This window comes from Enoplosus armatus, chromosome 23 (assembly GCF_043641665.1).
Source record: "Enoplosus armatus isolate fEnoArm2 chromosome 23, fEnoArm2.hap1, whole genome shotgun sequence".
In the NCBI taxonomy this organism is placed as follows: domain Eukaryota; kingdom Metazoa; phylum Chordata; class Actinopteri; order Centrarchiformes; family Enoplosidae; genus Enoplosus; species Enoplosus armatus.
The window spans coordinates 1,246,768-1,262,805 of record NC_092202.1 but is presented as its reverse complement, the minus strand read 5'-3'; the positions used below and the strand labels follow the sequence as shown (position 1 = coordinate 1,262,805).

The window sequence follows — 16,038 nt, the reverse complement described above, 5'->3', positions numbered from 1 at the left end:
AAAGGGGATGTGGGAAAATTAAAACCATGAGTTTGTTTCGTTTTATTTCTTCGGCATTTTTTTTTCTGGGGTTTTGGAACGCTGTCACAACATCTTACATTTACTTGTTGTGAGTCTGTTGTGGTTTAAGTCAATGCTGACAATCTATCAGTGACGACCCGTCTCCATACTTCGGAGAAAGGTCTGGCTCAAGTCATTATCCTCATGGGATAGAGGAAAAAACGCTATCTTGTGTTTGTATGTCTTTAAACCAATCACAGTCGTCTTGTGGGCGCTAAGCCCTTGCAAAACATGGAAGGGGAGGAGAATGACAACTGAAATAGTCGACCAATGGCGGACATATTCGGGGCTATTTAGGTGTTCGTACTTGATGTACCTAAAAACAAATGATGTGCTGATTTACAGACGTCTCTTTCACAATGTAAGTTTATGGGAAAAAGACTTTTTGGGCCAGTGCGCATCATGTGACGGACCTGGAAGTTGTAATTACACAGTTTGGCCATTGTGTCAAATTGGCACTTCCTGGCTGGTTCAGCCTCACAGAGCAGCTAGCATGGCTGCCTTGTTCTTTGGCTCCACCCAGTGATATTTCACTTAACCACTGAGGCTATTTCTACCACGACAGCAGCTCTGTCTCTGAGAAAAGGTTTTCAATGTGAAGCACAAAATTAGTGTTGCATCAACAGCAGAAATAAGCCACGCAGGAAGAGACCCCTCACCTACAGTACACTCCAGTACACTGATGTTCAGACCGTCAGCAGCTCGACAACATGGAGGTCACATCTCTCTGCATCAAACTGAGTGAGTGGTTTCACAGGCTTCACGCAGAGGAACCTCTTGGTTGTAATTTTCATTAAAGGCTTTTCTGTATCAGTTATGATGTTAAATAGACAACACGCTGACGTTCATGAGTAGCTGTATCAACAGAGCAAAGATCCTATAAACGTGTCTCTGCAATGTTCAGCTCTTCTCCTTTGTCTCTCCAGTGGTGAATGTGTTGTTCCTGCTGTGTGTGTTCGATCAGAAAGTTGGTAAGTTGGCCTACGAGCCTAAGTTGGCTCATTTATATTAATAATTTAACATTTTGAGGGGTACATTATTTTTGTTGGGAACTGTTTGTGGTAGAGTATTAAAAGATGGAAGTAGGAAAGTATGTTCTGGTTTGGTGAACTGACCCTTTATGAATAATAAAAACCTTAAGTAAATATGTGATTTGAGAACAAATCTCTTTCTTTTTCCTTGTTTCAGATTCAGTGTTTCTTCATGTCGTCCCAAACAGACTGCAGTTCTTTGAATATGAGTCTTTAACTTTTCATTGCGAGGGCTTCAGAGGGAAAGTACTCTCATGTGGAACTACTCATGAGGTCAAATCAACAGGACCTTCCCGCACCATTACAAATGTTTATGTAGACGACAGTGGACAGTACTGGTGTGAGGTTGGAGGGGGGAAGAGAAGCACCGGCGTCAACATCACCGTCTCTAGTGTGTATGCATTAAGACAAGATTTTGTAAATTCATCATGAGTTCAACATGTAATGAATATCAGACACCTGTCGTTCAGATGGTTCTGTGATCCTGGAGAGTCCTGCCCTTCCTGTGATGGAGGGAGACAATGTGACTCTGAGCTGCAGAAACAAGACCACTTCCTCAAACCTCGCAGCTGGTTTCTGTAAAGATGGCCGCCTCATCGGGAGCAGCTCTACAGGAGAGTTGATCATCCACAGTGTTTCCAAGTCTGATGAAGGACTCTACAAGTGCAGAATCTCTGGAGCTGGAGAATCAGCAGAGAGCTGGCTGGCTGTCAGAGGTGAGACATACCAGTGTTTCAAAATAAAACGTCTACACACGTGATATAAATGGCTGCAGTAGCTCAGACTCGAAGCAGTTGAAACTGTTGATTCCCTTGTCAGACTCCCAGAGTGCAAAGCTTGAAATTATTCAAATATTTGAAACAAGTGCATTGAACTTAGATGTTAGAAGCTCTTATTTGAAGTTTTGTGACACTGCAAATTACACGAGCATTAACAAGTTAAAAAATCTTTAATCATTCTCTTCCTGATTTCACTTTTCAATCTTTTTAAATCAAATCTTCAATCTTTCAAAACTTTCAACCATGAAATAACAGCACATTCTAAGTTAGCATACTTTCTATAGTCATTGCAGAATGTGACCGAGAGACCACCCCCTCCAGTTCTACCCCATGGATCGTTGTCACTGTTTTATTGGTGGCTCTGCTGTTGGCGGTGGGACTACTTCACCTTGGCCAAGGTTTTTGTCACAGAGGTACTGATTATTCCAAACTGTGTTTTTACAACACTTCACATTCTGTGCAGCAGAAAAGTGCACTTCCTTAATAGAATATCTGCACCTGAAGTGCTTTTACTCTGAAAATTGGTTAGTTTTTAGATCATCATTGTGAACAGTAGGCTACTTCTACCTCTTTATGAATGGACAGGGAGTTGCTATATTTGCTGTATCATGTATCATGCATCTCTGTTCCTGGTTTTCCACTGATGCTGTTGTTTTACCTTCCTTGTACTGCAGTATTGCTGTACCTGTCCACACTAACACCTGGATCAGGCTCAGCTGAGGTTCAAACAGGTGAGAAGACAAACCACATAGGCTAGAAAATGCTTCACACAAGGCATCAAATCATCGTGTCAATGACCTCTTGAACTACAAAGTGAGTCTGAAAAGCCTAAAGCGAAATCTTTGTAATGTAATCTTCATTTTGTAATTCTTGAGTCATTTGTGGCATGAAACAGGAAGACCCTGTCCTGTAATTCATTTTAAAACCAGCAAAAAATTAGCCAATAGGCAACAAGTTCCTGTTCAATTGCTCCAATGATGTTTATTCAAAGATCTGTGAAAGAAAAATAAAATCCTAAAGAGCTGGTAGACCAAATGGCTTAACATGAAATGAAAAACTTATATTTTGTCTCTGTCTGTTTACAGTATCTGCTATGTGAATTGAAATAAACCTTTTTTGCTCAGTCTCTGTAGAGTACAGTGCAGTTGATGCAGACAAAGCGGCGTATGCTGTCGTAACAAAAAACAAGAAGAAGAAAGGTACTTTATTTTTACTTTATTTTGCTATTTTATTTTACGTACGTTACTACCTCGTGTCAAATACAGACCACAGCAAGCGTAACATCAACGCTGTATGTTTAATTGGATAAAACAGCTCCAAGTTTTAGAATGTATCATTTATCAAAATATGACTATGGCGTTACAAACAGAACATTTATATTCAGCAGGTCTGTCTGGCGTTGTCTCAGTCTTTGTTAGATGCGTAGGTGCTGGTGATAACTTGAGCTTCCTGAACTCAAACCACAGAGAAAAGAAGGTTAACAGGCCCCTCAGAGGTGTATGTAGAATGGAGGTTATGAGTTGGCTTTATACAGCACAAAGGGGTCATCTCTGTGATGTCATGTAGCTTAAAACACTTCTTCTTGAAATGTAAAAGGATAACTAATTTTTCTTTCACTCATCTCACACTCTGTTTTTGCTCAAACTTGTTAAGGTGTGAAAATATTTTTGCCACTGAATGGTGGGAGCTTTTTGATGAGAAATAAAATATGTGTGTGAGAGCACAATCCTGAGATTTTAACCAGCAGTTGTCCAGCAGAATTCTCCTGCATATTTAATCTCAGATAACGGGAGGAGAGGAGCAAAGCCCTGGCCCAATTCAACCACTGGGTTTATGTAAACCTTAAGGCAGGCAATTGTACAAGCTAGCAAACCTTTGTTGTTTGTTGCAATTAACAGAAATGTAAACGTGGGTGTCATCTGCATAATAAGGAATAATCCAAAATTCAATCAGTACAGTAAAAGTATTGAGCCCTGGTGTACCCCACAAGACAGAGAAGCACAGGATGAGAGGGGTCCAAACTATATAACATAGAATTCCCTACATTTTAAAGGATTTTGGGAAATACGCTTATTCATCTTCTTGGTTAGTTAGACGAGAAGATCACTACCGCTCTCATATCTCTGTGTTAAGTGTGGAGCTGGAGCCATTAGGTGATTAGCTGAGCTTAGCATAAAGCTTAGTATAGCCGAGTCCACAATTTGAAATGTTTACAATTTTGTTTGTGAATGAATAAAACAAATTAGATATGTGTTATTTAGTGAGCTTTAAAGGCACATTTTTAAACTTTGGACAGAGCAAGTCTCGCTGTTTCCCCCTGCTTACAGCCTTCATGCTAAACTAAGCTAATCTCCTCCTGGCTCCAGCTCCTTACTTAACGGACAGATGTGAAAGTGGCATTGATCGTCTTATCTAACTCTCTTGATCCAGAGCATTATCACCGATGTTAATATGTTCATCTACCAGCTGGCTAACACAATCTCTCTCCATCAGATGACAATGAATCGTCGTCTAGAGCTGTTTACTACACCTTGGGCCTGGGTGACACTCAACAGCTGGGTGAGACGCATTGTGATTAAAAAGTCATTTGAATGCTACCTGATACTGGGATTAAACCACCAATGTTGTATAATAAGTGAAATCATTGTTCTAGGAAGTGAATATTTTGGCACCATCTATTTTCAAAGCAGAACCAGGAGCTTCCAGCATCACAGCGATATCAGTTCCCTCAGCAGGTCCTGGCCCCCCATTAACAGAGGATGCCTTCTACTCTACAATCCAGTAGGTAAGACTGAGGGCAACGCTGGCTTTAATGCTGCATTCACCTCATATGGGATGGATGGTAGAGATTGGACTTTCATGTAATTTGACAACTGAAGACGGTTGTATGATGCAACTATACACTATATATTTATGTATTAGAGTCAGATGTCGATGTGAACATTATTGATGCGTCAGAAACTCACATATAGGATAACTCCGATATGACTTGAATGCAGCAGTAATGTTTGTTATGTTACACTTTTGTCACTTGTTTCATATCAAAAATGTTTCATACCAATTTGGGAATTGTGGTATGAAGTCAGTTTTTCTAGATACTCGATCTCACCGTGTTTTTAAAATGGTTCACACAGAAAGACTTTATTTTAATATATTTTAATATATTTAATTAAATTTTTAGCCATCCCAATTTGTTTTATTTTAACAGTCTTGAAGTACGTTTTTTTTTTAGAAAAACACTATTTTCAGGCTATTTGTAACTTATAATGTTGGCAATGCATTCTTTGTTTTCACCACCTCGACATACTTTCTCTATATTTTATATTATTCATATTTGTTCAGTACATCCTCTGTGTCTTACAGGTTGCTCAGTGACACCTAACGGAAGGAGGAGCTTCACAGTCAGTGTACCTAAATTAGCAACACCATGATATGAGTGGTAACAAGGAAGTAACACAGTTACGTTAAGTATTGTTATTGTAATTGAACAAGCTTTACCTCAGATGAGTGGTGTTATGTCATTAAATGGTAAATGATCTCACTTATAAAGTGCAAACAGCTGAGTCTCATTCACCCATTCACTCACCGATGGTGACCAGCTGCCATGCAAGCTGCCGGCCTCCATCGGGAGCAACTTAGGGTTCAGTGTCTCGCTCAAGGACACTTCGACATGACGGGGGCAGCCGGGGATCGAACCCCCACTGCGCCACCATTACTTTGATGAGCATGTATATAAAAGTAGTAAAGCTTGTGTACGTTCAGTTAGATAGTACAACTGTCTGTACATGAGAACAGTAAACATTGTGTATGTTCTTATTTTAGTATTTGGTTGTAAGTACAGGTGGAGTTTAATGCATTTTAAAATGGGCCGGTGTGGTTCATCGTCATGCAGCCGTCATCAGTTAACTAAAGCATCAAGGTCTATTTTTAAGAAGCATCAGTTTTATGATTGTGTGACAGTTAAACCAGCTTGTTCACACTTGTGAGAACACAGTTCACAGGAACGGAGCTGCTGCAGATTATAAATACACTCGCTGTGGTCAACTGATAACTTAATGCTGCTGCGTTGCTTTTATCTGAAGCACACACGCTGAGTTTGTGGTATTAAACATGTCTCATGAATGTACACGTCATAAATGTCAGAAGAAGACGAGATATTAATGTAACTGCTATTACAATGTATAAAGGTCACGTTCTACACGTCAAAGTGCATATCTGTGTTTGTTCTGTGATACAAAACATCACTATATTCTCTAAACATCTCTTTCAACAATCCTTAATGTTACTTTGCATAGAAACATGTATAGGTATACGGGTGATTTCATGCCCATCCAAGTCTTGGAAGTGCTGTGAGTCGTGTAACATTGTCTATGGGCTAAATGAATGGGATTCTTACTTTCAGAAACAGAGGCGCTTATAGCTTGCAAACCAACGGCTAACACGCTAGCAAGCTGGGAACATGCTGTCCGAATTTCTTCCTATTTTCTCTAAATGTCAGTTAGCATGCTCACTAGCTCCATCGCTAATGGAACAGTTCACACAGTTCACATTTCCTTCACCCCCAAGTTAAAACACACCTCAGACTTCAAAAGACTGCACTTTAAAGCTCCAGCGTTAACACCTAAATACACAGTGCTCAAAGTGAAAGCATTTCTCTGTCCAAAAAGCAGAAGCTGGAGGTGACACCTTCATCTGGAACACACTGGAAATATGACGCAGAGTGAATGACCAGCATGTGGTTAGCAATAAAATCCAAGATGAATCAATAACAGAAATAATGTGTAGTTTATTTCCTGAGATGAGATGACACACAGCCTCGATGATGACGACGACGACGATGATGATGGTCAGGGTCCGGCTGTGAATTACGCATGCCAGGACCAAACCCTGACAACAAAAAGAAATGACAGGGAGTCATGCTGGTCAGATGAGATAAATCAACGTATGTAAGAGGCCACAGTTTAGTAAGAATATGTCATTTTATTTAATTTATCATTCAGATTTCACTTTTGAATGTATAAGCAGAAACATATATCTTAGTTTTTTCTTCAACATTATAAATGAGTGAAGTTGAGTTTTACATTTTTTGACAGCAAGTATGTAAATTTAAGGAATTTACAGTATGTGTTGTTATGAGCTGGCTCAAGATGGCCACAACAAAAGGAGAAACACACAAAGGACTGAAGATTAAAGCTTATTTTTATTAACTTAAATCAAATCCAATTAAAGCCAAAGATAATATGGGGTATGAAAATCAGTAGAGTCAGCGGTGTGTGAGTGATGCATGCCTGAATCATGTGTTGCAAATGCAAACCAAATCCTAAAAGGGGAAAACTAAAACACCATAACCAAAACCATGCGTGTTACCTGCGGAGGGAAACCTGGGAACACCGGGGCCCCCGGGTGCTCCTGATCACGCCAAGCAGCCACTCACACAACCAATAGAAATAGACCACTTAGAGCCGCCTTCAACATGACCTCAGGGGTCGTCACAGTGTAAAATCCTGTACAGTTTATCAAAGCTTCGGTTTACAATCAGAATCACATAAATCATGTTTTCTGTTCCTGTTGAATTCATCCTGTATTTGTTTGAATAATGTCATCATCAACTTGCATCAAATGTAAAAGTAAATGTGTGAGACAAACCGAGACACAGTTTTTTGTCAAAGTCAGGACTTTCCAGGATTGAAACATGTTGTCTTCTGTATTTTTTTCTTCCTCTTTGTCCTCCTCATGTCAGCAAAGAGGGAAAGAAGACACACTTAAAATCTGAGATGGATCTGCGTGAGACAAAATGGAGATTATGTCAGCATGTTACAGCAAAATTAATACTGAAGACAGTTTCTATTAATGTTTTAAACATTAACTCTCCTTGAAACTCTTTGTTTTGTGATCATGTTGACACTTTCATTGCAATTGTGATCTGATCTGGTTTGTAGTAAAAGGGCCGAGATATTTATGCTGAAAGTGCACATTTCCTCTCGTCAGTTCCTTGATTTACTCCCCGTCAGTGATTCAGACCCACTGAAAGGTCTTCGCTCTAGTTCTCTTTTATGTTGAAACGAGGAGAAGTGAATTTTTGCTCGACTTTACTGGAATATATTTGACACAATGTCTAGAAGAATTAGTCCAAAGAAACTCCTGCCTATAAAAATCAGAACAGAAACTTTATTGACTGCTAACAAGGCTCCACTAGACTTTGGCTTTGACTCTGAGACTCTAAGACTTCACCTCTTTGTCAACTGTGCTTCAGGAAAAACTCAGCAGATATATCAATAAAGATTAAAAGTCTTTTGATAAAGTTCCCCGTCGGAATGTGTTTCTGAGCGTCTGGAGGACAAAGACTACGATGAGCTGCTGCAGACGGTGAAGACCGGCCTCCCACGCACCAGTACGTCTCATCATGTTGTTACTGGCGGAGCTGGTGCGGCTGGACCGACGGCTGCCAAGTTACTGCAAGACGCAGGACACCAGGTACCTGCAGCAGGCGGATGTGCTATACATGTTGTTATAAAAACCTCAACAAAGAACATTTTCTTTGCTATCAAATATTTTTTGGATCTGGGGGCCAGCAGATTAACCCAGTAGGGAGCTAGAGGGGAACAATAAGCTTGTGATCATTTGACTCAGGGGCCCTCTACGAGAAAGAGCCATTCGATATGTTGTGTTAGTGATGGACATCATCTAACACATTCACTATTAATTAAATGACCCCAAACTAATTGGGGGCCCGTGGGGCCAGCTGCAACTGTCATTGCTGTTGGTACTACTTGGACTACCACTGCTACTACTACTACTATTCTACTAAACTGCTACTACTGCAGCCGGTAGTACTAATACAGCTTTTACTATGACAAATACGACTAATACTAATTAGTTGCTGCTACTGCTGCTGTAGTACAACTATTCTTGCTGCTATTATTCTAACTATTATTTCTAGTACTAGTACTGCTACTTATACTATTTTTACTACTGCTAGTAAAAGCAATTTTTTGTTTTTAATCCAAACTTAAATGTTCCTGATTTTAAAAGGGACGTGTTCTACACAAGGCTGGATTCAGGCAAAGTAAGAAACTGTCTAGGTTTAGTAGGCCTTACTAGCCCCTATATCTGGGACAGATGTGTGATGTTAACGCCTATTCAACAGTGTTAGTAGTTGTAGTAGTAGTAGTAGTAGCATTGATATTAGCAATATTGGCAGTAGTCGTATTAGCAGTATTCAATAGCTGTAGCTGTAGGAGGCAGGAAAAACAAAAGTAGTAGTAACCCTACTTCGTACACCTACTACCTTTGAAAACATTACTACATTACTTACTTGTATTTATCTATTTGTATTTATTTGTTTTGACAAGGTGACCATATCAGAGGCTAGTAGTGGTGTTGGAGGACGGGCGGAGACCTACAGGAATGAAAAGGAGGGCTGGTATGCCGAACTGGGAGCCATGAGGATCCCAAGTTATCACCAGTGAGTTAATGGAATTATTTAAATTGTGCATTCAACCCTTCCCGCTCAGAGTAACATGGTTGTGTAAAAGGGGTGCAGATTCCAGACCTCCATTAGCCACACACTCAAGGTTCCCATAACACTCGGTGAGCAATGCCTTTTGTCTGATCATGAGATCTGAGCGGTTACTGCAATGAAACTGAAAACCAACCATACAGGATGTCATGCCCTCTGTGGTCAGGTGAGTCGGGTGAGAAAAAAAATCCAGAATTGAGGCCAAGTACTGTATATAAGAAAGCTATGCTTTCACGTCAGCACACTGTAACATCAGATTTTGTCGATCAAGCTCCTCGAAAGGTAGGAATCAGCCATTTCAGCCGTCATAAGAAATAGTTTGTTAATTTCTCTTAATTTAAAAATATTACGTAGCCTGTACAAGATTGGATGAAACCAGACCGAATGGAAAGTTCCATCATTGTAACGGAGACTAATAACTAAAAAAAGAGTAAACATTCAGCTGTTCACACTGAAACACATGAAGCAACAGGTATAGCGTTAGCAGAGAAAAAGTGAGAAACAAATAATTCATGTGAAATGAAAATATACTTAAAATAAAAGAGCAGCAGTAAAATATATCAGATGTGTAAAATGTGCATTAGGATTTATATTATGTTGTTATGTTGTGGACAGAAAGTGTAGAACTTGTAATGTAAAGTGTTAGAGACCCCACTAATAATACAGATTGAGCTTTTTGGTCTGTCAGGAGTTCTGTCCTTTATGTTTCTCTTTCGGTTTCTCTTCCTCGTCCTCATCCTCACCGCAGACAAAAAGAAGACAAGCTTCTAAACTGAGATGGATCCACATGCGTTGAAGTGGAACGTTTGTGAGTATTTTGCAGCAATAATGTGTTGTTGTTTTTTTATTTAGACAAAGCACTGCGGTGATCTTTTATAATTCCAAAAACATACGCAAAAATGTTTTGAAATACATCAAAAATCTGAACTTAGCTATTAGACTGTTATTCAGCTTCACAGATCGGTGGAGGCTTAAAGGTGAAACTGTAATTATTCTGTGCTTTCAAATATGTGCTGTACATGCCAAGTTTGCTGTGGTCGGTTCCTTGATTTCTGTTCTTTGGACCCACTGAAGAAATGAGCGCTGTTCTGTAGTTCTGCTTTTGATCATAAGGTTCTCATGAGTACAGTTTTACTGTCATCACCACATGATGAAATGAGGAGACTTTAGTAAAGTAAGAACTGGAAATTCCTCTAGACTCGATTTAAATAATGCACACTGCATTTATCATTTATCACTAAGAAATCCAGTCAGTCAATGCACAAAGTCCAAGTTGGACTCGATGTTTAATTCTACAAAGTTATTTTGGGTCATTTTAAATCATTAGTTAGAAAAGGCTTTAATATGTTTAATAAGTAGACCGAGCATAATGTAAAATGCAAAATGTATTCTTAGTAGTAGTAGTACTAATAGTACTGATTTCTTGTGAAGAGAGAATGATTTTTATATACAGATCCATATATTTGTTCCTAGATTTTCTGTTTTTGAATTATTTTTTTTTATTGTGATTTGGTTAATTCCTGGCGTAACATAAAGAACAAAAGTGTGAAATTTGTCTACAGGCAAACATACAGTTCAAGATATATGGAGAATAAATGAATCAATATCTACTTTGGTTTCAATGGAGCTTTGCTTTCACAAAAAATCCTATTTTCAGTACAATTACAACTAAATATCAGAGTACTTTCAACAAAACTTCCAAGGAAATTACTAAAAAATTAGGATAACAGTAATAGTTAAAACAAAAGCAATCTGTATTGTTCCCATTGATGGAATAATGATAATAAACACAATTAAACAACAATTACTTTGTGAGGTTTCAGTTACTATTAGAAATAATGAATGAGAGATTGCGTTAAGTTAGAGAAGCTAGTGGAACAGACGCCATTACTTTTTGTTTATAAAGGTGTTGTGTCTCCAGTTGCTGTCAGTGTGCTGCTGCTCACACTGTACCTGAGTTATGCTGCTGCTGTCAGCCTGAAGGAACATCTGGCTGATTGTCTGGAGGACAAAGACTACGATGAGCTGCTGCAGACGGTGAAGACCGGCCTCCCACGCATCAGTACGTCTCATCATGTTGTTATTGTCGGAGCTGGTGCGGCTGGACTGACGGCTGCCAAGTTACTGCAAGACGCAGGACACCAGGTACCTGCAGCAGGCGGATACTTTAAAGCTACATTAATTGTTTTATTGGCCACCAGGGGGCAGAAAAACGTTGAAACGAGCTGGCAGATACGCAGCCACCACAGCTCACAGGCTCACCAGCTCATGCACGTAAATATTCTGGAACTGTCAGTCTTTTGAAAGTCACGACAGCAGTCTTCAGCTGCACTAGTAACATTAATAAATTAGATAGCGTAACATGAACGAGAAGGCTTCAACAAAAGCACAGAGGGAAATGAAATGTTCCTCCTTGTTATGAGCACTCATAATTATGTTTCTTATGCAAAAGGAAAACAAAACATGTTTAATAAACCATGAAATAGTGTGAGTCATAATGATAATGTTTTATTCAAGGACAAAGAAAAACACTTCCATCAACAGCAATCATCAGACCTTCAGTCTCCTAGTTTATATTTTTAACTTTATTTTAAGAATACACTGCAAAATGCTTTACATTCAACATGTGTATGCTATTACGTTATATGTGTATTGCATTTCTGTATTTCTTTCATTTGCTTGAACAAGGTGACCATATTAGAGGCCAGTGGTCGTGTTGGCGGACGCATAGAGACCTACAGGAATGAAAAGGAGGGCTGGTATGCTGACCTGGGTGCCATGAGGATCCCAAGTTATCACCGGTGAGTAAAACTGTCTTAAATATGCAAGTTTCGCTCTCAAAGGAATGTCTGTTCTGATACAACAGTGTTTGAACCTTTAGCTAGTCAAAAATGTTAGTTGTGGGTAGTTAGCATGAGCAGCAATAACTAACTACTTACAGAAACTTGAGCATCGTCAACAGAAAATCCAACACAGAGTGGGAGTGCACAGTGTAATGCTGCCGCGATTAGCTCTCGTTAGCAATGGCTGTTGCACAAAGTTGTGTGCACAAGTTAATAATTTGACAAAACAAATGTGTTATGAGTTAAAATCAAATATAACCCCATTGCATGAATTGCATTACAAGTTTTGAGAAAATTTTGGGCCCGAATAATCATAACAAAACTGAGCACTGCTGTATATGCAGATGATATAACTCACTCTTTTCCTTTGTTTTATCCAATGATATCAAATCTAACCTTAAATGCTACAATTTGCTATAATAAGTTCTAGTTTATTGTCTAAAGTTCTCTTACAGGGAACTTTCACTGCTCACATTTTCCAAGGTTTAGGTTCAGGGATTTTTGAGTCACAAGCTTATCATCTCATCTCTTCACAGTATCGTCCGCTGGTTTGCTGAAGAACTGGGGGTCAAACTGAATACATTTGTCATGGATGACATCAACACCTTTTACATGGTGCATGGGATACGGAAGAGGACGTACGCAGTGAAAGCAAACCCTGACATCCTGAAGTATAAACTGCCGAAGTGGGAGAGGGGGAAGTCACCCGACCAGCTGCTACAGGAAGCTTTGCAGAAGGTACTCCTTGTAAGAGGGAAGGAAGGAGTGACACAGTACATGGTCTATTCTAGGGGTATCTGATACCAGTAGGAGCTGAAAGATCATGTTCTGAACAGACAATTATTAACACATTTGCACTTTTGACTGAATTGATATCCCCTTAAATGTCAGTTGTATCAGCTGTTTGTCTTTTCGTGTCTGCTAGATTTGCGGGGTCCTCGGTGAATGCAATTTTGTGTTCATGCATTTTGATAGACCATGAAAGTGTAAAAATGTAAAAACTGATTTTTGGCAATTTGGAGGTCAAAATGGTTTCAAAGGTGTAGCTGTAGATGAGACACCAAGATATCTTTTGAGCGGCAAATCATTGCTTAAAGAGTTATTCTATATCCCTAAAGCATCTACAACAGAGTCTAACTGAAAGGTAAGCTATGGTGTCGTGTACAGGTGGTGGATGACTGGCTGTGTGCAGGGGCACCATTGTAAATAACACTGATGTAAATGATCTTTTCTGTAGGTGAAAGATGAAGTAAAGGCACATGGCTGCAGAGCTGCGCTACAGAAATACGACCACTATTCTGTGAAGGTAAATCACAATGTGATCTCATGAAATTCTACAAAATGAGCACTAAGTCCGAAACACAAGACTGTGTGCTGTGGAAACAAATGATGTGAATTATGTTCCTCCGACGCACATTGGATGAGGGTATAGGACAACGGTTTTTCAAGAAGTACACTTTGAATATAAGAGTCAGGTTGAATTTGAGGTTGAAAACGTGTGTGGGTTGTTTCACAGGAGTATCTGAAAGAAGAAGGTTGCCTGAGTCCAGAAGCGTTGAGGATGATCGGTGACTTACTCAATGAGCAGAGCCTCATGCACCTGGCGCTGACTGAGATGATCTACATCCAGAGCGACGTCAGCGACAGCACCACGTAAGACTGGTTGATTTAACACGTTTATGTATTTATATTTGTCCTGAACGGTGTTAGGAAGGTGTTGCGTTTTCGTTTAGCAAGGGTATACTTACGAAACAAAATAGGTTGTACGAAATGTCATCGGACCATGTCTTGTAGAAAAGGTGTTTATAGCTGTTTCAAACTCCCCTGCTTCAATGCGGGGTGAAAAGACAACCATAACGGAGTGAGATGCATTGAATCATTCGTATTGGGATAACAACGCACACAGACAGTGAATCCTCGAAGGCATTCAAGGTGTTGCACTCATGGAAAGTGATGGAAGTAGTTGTAGTTTCTCGCCTCTGTAAACTGGCCAATCGCTGTGTGGTTGTCAGATTGTCTGTTTTCATAATAGTCGGACTTGGCCCCCGGGGTTCTGACGTCGGAAAAGGTTTGGGTGATTCAAATGCAGTTTGACAATCCCACAAGTGCTTTGTTTGAAACATACTGATGCTTTTATTCGGTCAAAAAACATTATTTTCTTCCTCACTCAACAGTGTTGACATCACTTAATACAAACAAGGCAATCATTTGTATCGTATCTTTTTGTTTTGAAGGTACGATGAAGTGACTGGCGGGACAGATCTCCTAACCAAAGCTTTTCTCCCTGTCCTTGATGTCCCTATCCTCCTCAACTCTAAGGTCAAACGTATCAGCCAATCAGATAAGGGTGTAATTGTGTCATATCAGAATGGCAACCTGTCCTCTTTGACAGACCTTCCTGCAGATGCTGTCTTGGTAACAACCACAGCCAAAGCAGCCCTTTTCATGGACTTTGCTCCACCTCTCTCCATCAGAAAGATGGAGGCCCTGAGGGGGGTCCACTATGAAAGCTCCACTAAAATCATCCTCACCTTCAGAAAGAAGTTCTGGGAGGATGATGGCATCCATGGAGGAAAGAGCATCACCGACGGGCCCTCTCGTTACATCTACTACCCCAGCCACAGTTTCCCCAAAAATAAGAACATCGGCGTCCTGCTGGCCTCCTACACCTGGTCCGACGACTCCCTCCCCTTCTTAGGTGCGAGCGATGACGATCTGAAAGAGCTGGCTCTGAGAGATTTGGTAAAGATCCACGGGGAGGAGGTCAGGTCTCTCTGCACAGGGGTGGTGGTGAAGAGGTGGAGTGCAGACCCTCACAGCTTGGGCGCCTTTGCTCTCTTCACACCCTACCAACATTTGGAGTACTCTAAGGAGCTCTTCAGAAGTGAAGGCAGGGTGCACTTTGCCGGTGAACACACAGCCTTCCCTCACGCTTGGATCGAGACATCTATGAAATCTGCAATCAGGGCTGCTACCAACATTAACAAAGTGGTGCACAAAGAGTCAGCTAGAACTCAACACCACGACGAGCTCTAGGGTCTTAAATCGAGCACTTTTGCTTGGTGATTTCATCGCTTGCCTTCAAGAGTGAGACTCATCGTTATGCTTTTTCTACCACAAGAATGACTGAACGACTGCCCCCTCAGTAAAGAGGTTATACTGCACATTATTAAAAGAGGACAAGCACTTAAATAAACATTAAATACAGCTCTGTCATTTCTGCATATGTCAGAATCTTAAACTTTTAGTCCCTCAGTCAGGATAAAAACATTGATATATTCCAATAAACAATCTTCACAAAATCAAACCACAACTAATGTCTCCCATGTAGAAATCTTTTATTTCAGTGTCTGTATATAGCAATAGGCCATGACGGTGAACAACACTGGCAAATGGTAAATACAAAGCGAGAAATTACAGAAATTCACAATTTGTGCTCTTGAATAAGTTAATTAGTGCTCTCGCATGAGTTACTTTGGACAGTCAAAATGTGTAATTCATGCTCTCAGTATTTTGTAGGCCCAGGTTTATAGTTGCTCTGAATGAAACAATTCACGCTTACATTTTTGCACACTCAGATTAGTAGTCTGCGCTCTTTAATTACATTACTCATGTAAGGTCATTTGCAAGCACTAATTGTGTGCACAAGTTAATAATTTGACAAATGTGTTATGAGTTAAAATCAAATATAACCCCATTGCACGAATTGCATTACAAGTTTTGAGAAAACCTGCAAATTGAGAAAATTTTGGGCCCGAATATTCATAACAAATCTGAGCACTGCTGTATATGCAGATGATATAACT

The 16,038-nt window shown here is 39.9% G+C and overlaps 1 protein-coding gene and 2 pseudogenes across 1 annotated transcript; all 3 read left to right on the top strand.

The window, feature by feature from the left end:
* LOC139306222 (ladderlectin-like) overlaps positions 1-16,038 on the top strand; it is an 87,840-nt pseudogene that overhangs the window by 21,395 nt on the left and 50,407 nt on the right.
* On the top strand, positions 771-4,655 carry LOC139305722 (low affinity immunoglobulin gamma Fc region receptor III-A-like; annotated as a pseudogene).
* On the top strand, positions 10,149-15,485 carry LOC139305720 (L-amino-acid oxidase-like). Its single transcript, XM_070929661.1, has 7 exons — positions 10,149-10,197; positions 11,311-11,534; positions 12,078-12,190; positions 12,769-12,970; positions 13,470-13,538; positions 13,749-13,885; positions 14,467-15,485. The coding sequence occupies exons 1-7, from the start codon at positions 10,167-10,169 to the stop codon at positions 15,266-15,268; spliced, it is 1,578 nt and encodes a 525-aa protein (XP_070785762.1). The 5' UTR covers positions 10,149-10,166; the 3' UTR covers positions 15,269-15,485.

Excerpts from the sequence above, each read along its gene's own strand:
- LOC139305720 (XM_070929661.1), top strand. The coding sequence starts at position 10,167 with ATGGATCCACATGCGTTGAAGTGGAACGTTT. Across the intron at positions 12,971-13,469 it reads TACAGGAAGCTTTGCAGAAG|GTGAAAGATGAAGTAAAGGC; the intron begins GTACTCCTTGTA and ends TCTTTTCTGTAG. Across the intron at positions 13,539-13,748 it reads ACGACCACTATTCTGTGAAG|GAGTATCTGAAAGAAGAAGG; the intron begins GTAAATCACAAT and ends GTTGTTTCACAG.